Below are 6,000 nucleotides of genomic sequence, written 5' to 3'. Positions count from 1 at the left end.
AATCTATGAAAGTTATGTTCCGTTTGATTTTCATAGATGAAGATGGATGTGTTTTATGCTTCTATACATCCAACATGTGGTCAACATTCAAGAAAATCGTAACAGGTTAGAACATTCGACGTATTTTCAAGAGTATGTGACTAAACTCTCCACTCGACAATATGTTATCACCTGGCAACGCTGGGTTTATACAGCTAGTCATTAATAGAATAGTGCTCAATACATAAAAGAGAGCAAGAAAACTTATATTACTTTACCAGATTAGACAGCAATTCATCTTCTCTTGAGCTATGGGATAAAATAGCAGAAAAAATTAATCAAGTTATAGCCAGTTTGGAGGAAAAATGTAATCATCTGTAATTTCTTTTAATTTAACAAAGTTTAAAACAAAGCTTTAATCTTTAAACACCTACTTGTGAGACATAGGTCTGGGTTCTTAGTAGTTGGATGACTACACCCCGTGTTGAGAAGTAATTATATTTGCTTGATCTGGATTAGTCAATGAACTTTATCGTATGTGGCACAATTGCTTAAGCGGCAGGGTACTCGCCTCACTTGCAAGTGACTCTTGAGTTCGAATATGTTTTACCGATAAGCCTGAAGGATGGCAAAACTCAAGGTTGGGATTTCCAGTCTCTGACTTTCGTGGTTTGTGTGAGCTGTAGCTTTGTTTGATTGTGAAAATAATTATAATCAATAATACATTTTTATATTTGTCTATAATTTGAAACTGACTACTTCTGTTTAATATTTACAATTTTTGAACTTGTTTTCTCATTTTTGCTATTATCACAACTTTTTGGCAATTTTGACCCCGTCCGCCACACGTCCTTCTTAAGGCGTGTTGTCACATTCGAGAATTGTTATGGAATTTTAAACAAATTTTTTTTATTGGAGCTCTGAGGCGCATAATACATTGTTTATGGATCCAAGCTTTTAGTTTTATTTTCCCAAAATAAGGCAAATTGCCAGCAAGTACTATGATGAGACATCAGATTTCTTGGGGATATTCTAAGTAGGGAGTTGGCTAACAAGATGTTTGCTCACATTACATTCAACTTTTTACATATTGCTACAGTCAAGAAATAGGGAGCGGAGAGGGAATTCCAAAGGCACGCAACCAAAGGAAAGAAGCTATTAAAGCAGTAAGTTTTCTGGCATTTGAGGACCTTTACAGAGAAGGGGTGAGATTTTGCTGCTAGTCTGATTTAGCAAAGTATTTACGTTGATGGGGTTCAAGAGCAATAAGTTTGTCAAAGCACATTCTGTGGAACTACTTATTAAACAAGTACAGAGATAAATTATTGCAGTGATAAGACAGAGGCCGAATCTTGGTAGACAATGTGAATCCTATAGGATGGATATAGAATATAAAGATTGTATTATTCTGTATATGGTGTTTCAAAGTTGTGTAATAAATGAGCTTCTTGTTATTCAATTAAAACACTATTTTCTTTTAAGGAATCCATTTCATGTTACGCCATGTGGATGTCATCCTTACGTCATAATAATTAATGTTGATAACATGGCAGTAAGCACACGATATGAATTATTAAGTTTTTAAATTAATATCGATTTACTTGCAATCCTTTACTCTTAATCTATGCTAAATAGATCGCTTGAATATTATAAAAATGCAAAACATGAATAAAAAAGGTAACAGTGTTATGGGTTGAGTACAAAAGAGTATTCTTCATGTACTCTCGAATAACATAGGATCTTTCTCATTTATTTAGTATATATATATATATACATACACTAAATAAAAGAGAAAAAGTTCGTATTCCAAGATGTTATCCATCTTACCGTTTATGTATTATATATAAGAAATAATAATCTGAAGCCAGAGTCTAAGAACAGCAAAGGGTAATTAATTATATGGATAATCCTTATAAAGTCTGGAGGAGCATAGGAATTAAAACCATTCGTCTTAAATACTGCATAGATATAATCAGCTCAATAGGATAGAGTCAGTCCACTAGAGCTAAAGTAGATCAAATGGGATTAGATAAAATTAGTGAATTAGTATAAGTTCATTTGCATACTAAAAGAAATCAAGACAAAAACAACCAGAGAATAGTGTACAATCGTTTCAGTGACGATATTCAGATTTTATTTAGATATAATCTCCTAATGAGCACAAAAGGTAGAAGAGTTGATAACAAAATAATAATTAATCTGTAGTACTAAGGAGACTTAGATTCAACCTCGAGTGTTTTTATCTTACATTCTTCGAACATGTACTTACTTCTTATACTCTTTATTACTTTTATTTATTTTCCATTTAATCTCTCTTATATATATATATATAAGAGTGGGAAAATATAAAGTAAATATTTTAATAAGACGGAAATGGAAATTATTTTATAGAATAGTGGATAAGCATGACAACACACTATTAGAAATAACAGCACAAACACACCATTAAAGGTGGAAAAAGATATTTTGGTTGATTTGTTCAACCAAAAATATCGTGTTTCACCTTTAATGACATATTTGTGTCTTTATTTCTACTAGTCTGTTGTCATGCTTATTATTATTCCATGAATTAAATTTTGCATATCAAAATTAATAAATATGAAAGTTAGGTCCATTTCTCACACTAATGGTAGAATCATAGGCAATATTAATGTCCCAACCAATGTAATATTTACTACTATTTATCACTATCAATTATAGAAAAACACTATTGAGCATGTGTATCTAGTCATGGTCACCGAGAGTAAGAGGAAGGCCTGTTAACTGAAAAATGCCGCAAGCAATGTAGGTAAGATTTGTCAGACTGTCAGTACTATATCAGGGCCATTCGAAAAAGAGCAATAAAACATTTTTAAAAAGAAAAAAGGAACACAGTTCGATTAATACTGAAACTGAACTTTATTCAATATAAAATATAAATATTATCTATGTAAAATTAAGTAATTTTAAAGCAATATACAATTTAATACTGATAAAAGTGAATTATGAATTTAGGAAACAAAGAATTAAATAACATATTAAACACCAACGATGAATAATTTTAATTTACGATGTAGTGCGATGCTGTATGGAAGTGAAATCTGGCCATTGAAGATTGAAGACATGTGTCCATAGTCTAGAAGAAGGCATGTGTTTTACTTGCTAATGTTTGCATGATAGGATGGAAGTACATATATTTATTTATATACATATTATCTCCCTCCGAAAGTGAGAAGATGAGACACAAGGATTAAAAGTGGAATTTGAAAAACCAGTGCCCTAGAGGAAAAGAAGCACTTTGGCTTACAACAAAATGCCTGGGTAGTCTAAGTAGCAGTCCCCAATGGGGGGGGGGCGCTTCAAGCAATTAGCAATGAACTAACACTTTCTCAAGGGACCTGGAACTGTGGATCTCCTAGAAGTGCACAAGACTATACCTCAGCCAACCGGACAAGCCATCTCAATAATAGCCTAGTCTCTGGTGGTTTTGAGAGGTCGAGAAAAACATTACGACTTCTCAAACATGTGTACATAGTATTATAATGTATGAAAGTGAAGGGTTGAGAACATGCACTGCATAGAAATGTACAATGGACGATATAGTCTGAGCTCCAATCTATGGTTCTCCACTCACCAAACTTTCATGAAAAACACCCGTCTAGCTGAAACCACTATCAATAATTTCCATCACTCTTTATCTGTACCTAAACCTAAACGTAAATTTCATAAACAAAGCTTTTTTCTTAGAACTGCACACCTGTGGAACATTCCAGCTGACTACAATTTAGTTGTCTTCAAGTCTAACGTAAACAAGTTCTTGATTAGCCATCCCCTTAAGTAATCCAATTTACCAAATTTCCACTACTAACGATTACTACGATATTGTCCCATTGACTACTGTATACTTATTAATCCTTGTCCTCGAGTGACTTCCGGGCCTTGATAAATGGTGAGTCCTATGTAAATAAAAAAAGAAAAAAAAAAGCTGAATATGATAACTAATGACCTTTCTATTATTATTTTTTTTTTATATTTCAGATACCCCAGGTAATCCAACGATAACATCACAGAGTAACCTACCTTGGATTGCTGGAGACCAACAAATGCTTACCTGTAAAGCAGATCCAGGTAACCCCCCCGACACACAGTACAAGTGGTTATCAGAATCGGGTTACCTTATACACAAGGGCGACACGTTAATGTTTGATCCTGTGACTCACGTTGATCACAAAAGGAAAATAATTTGCCAGGCGGAAAATCTATTATCGCATACAATAGCTGGACATCCAAAAATTACATCGGTCAGATTAGAAGTCAAATGTAAGTAAATACTTTCTCTAATTTCAAATTATTTACATTAATTATTGATATGAATTTATTATTGACATGAATTTATTATTGACATGAATTTATTATTACAGCATCCATCAGAAATGACATAACAAAATTATGCTTCACTAATTTTCATACTATTTTTCTACATATTTTACTAAAATATATAAAATCATAGCATTGCATGAGGAATTTAATTTTTCATATATAAATTATCATTTCTGATGACGCACTTTTTACTTTAGAGTGGAATATTTTTCTCGAATTCATTTCAGGTGGTAAAGGTAAGGCTGAGTTGGTTGTCTAACTTGCTATTGACTTTCTTGCTTCCCTTCATCAATTGAAACAGTTTCATCCATGGTTTAGAAAAAAACGTGTTTTATTTGCCAATGTTTGCATGATAGGGTGACAGTACATATATTTATTTTTATGTGCATGGAGAAATATGTTTATTCAATTATATTTCACCTTTTATTTACACAAATTCTTTAATTTATGAAGCTCAATGTAAGTACAGAGCATATACAAACAAATGACAAAAGTCTATATTCCAAATTTTAAGATGTTGATCATCTTACCATTTATTTCTTTAAGTAAATTGAAATGCTCAATTCTTGACAGCACCTATTTTGCGGTGCATAATCATTCATGTAATTATTACATCATTTTTAAAAATCTATTATGACATCTTTGAATAATAGAAAGATAGCGTAATAAAATGAAAAACAATTGCAACTTCTCTTCTGATTTTTGGATTTTGTAATCATGCCCTTTATATTCCTTTTATTTTCTTTTAAAGCTGATAAGTTCCTTTTCTTCTGGGCAGAATAAATTCGAAAATTGACATAATTCCATGAATGATTCTGCGCTACAAAACATATGCTGTCAAGAATTGAGCATTTCAACATATTTAAAGAAACAAACGATAACATAGTCAATATCTTGAAATTTTGTCATTTATTTGTATATTTATTTTTATATATATTTTACTTCAGTAAGTTACAAAGTGTATAAGATAATATTTTGTAATCATACACCAGAATTTAGCACTGAGCCATTTCCTATTTATATGTAGATGTGATTACAAAATGTTATGTCATAATTTTTTTATTTACTGAATCAAAATATGGAAGCTCTGATTGACATGACGTGTTAACCATTAAGCTTAATTTTATTTGCAGCATTTAATATATCGATGAGTCATAGTTATTACTGTTCACAAATTTTGTGCTACTTAACCTCCTAGAATTTCCAGTGATGTGTCACGTTAATAGTGCAAAAAGATAAGAATGTGTGAAAGTATAGATAATTGATTATCCGTCGACGTTGTGTAGAAAGTAAAGACAACTAGTTATCTTACTTTAAGGAAATATAATGGATAGTGTTTTTTTTACAGTGTTTTCATGGTGCTTTTAACGCTGCAAATGAAATAATATTCTGAAACACAAAGGCAACAAAATGTATGGTGTGAGGAAAAACAAAAACGAAACATTAATAACATTCTTATTTATCTATAGTAAGATGCACTATTGAAAATATACATGTGTATCAAAGAATTGGCGGTTAGTTTGTCCTTGTACTTAGTTCTGCCTTGTTGACTTTGTGCATCAGAAAATTTATGTTTGTGTAAGAGAACTGACAGTAAGGGAGAATGTAACACAAATAAAATAATCCATCTTCCTAAAATGTTTTAAAGTCGAATCCTTAGAA

General features: G+C 31.6%; 1 protein-coding gene across 10 annotated transcripts in view; it reads left to right on the top strand.

Moving 5' to 3' along the window:
- The window catches only part of LOC145277016 (synaptogenesis protein syg-2-like), an 824,542-nt gene that overhangs the window by 569,863 nt on the left and 248,679 nt on the right, over window positions 1–6,000 (top strand). For all 10 annotated transcript variants that reach the window (XR_013868085.1, XR_013868082.1, XR_013868084.1 and 7 more), the window contains exon 7: window positions 3,997–4,278. Coding sequence is in view for 6 of the 10 variants with exons in the window: in XM_080128618.1 (XP_079984744.1) it covers window positions 3,997–4,278 (282 nt within the window). In the remaining 4 variants the exon portion in view is untranslated. The remainder of the gene's footprint in view (window positions 1–3,996; window positions 4,279–6,000) is intronic.

Source organism: Euprymna scolopes, chromosome 5, assembly GCF_053919585.1.
Source record: "Euprymna scolopes isolate OS-2025 chromosome 5, ASM5391958v1, whole genome shotgun sequence".
NCBI classification, from domain to species: domain Eukaryota; kingdom Metazoa; phylum Mollusca; class Cephalopoda; order Sepiida; family Sepiolidae; genus Euprymna; species Euprymna scolopes.
Note: the sequence above shows the minus strand (reverse complement) of the source record. Positions and strands in the feature narration are given on the sequence as shown.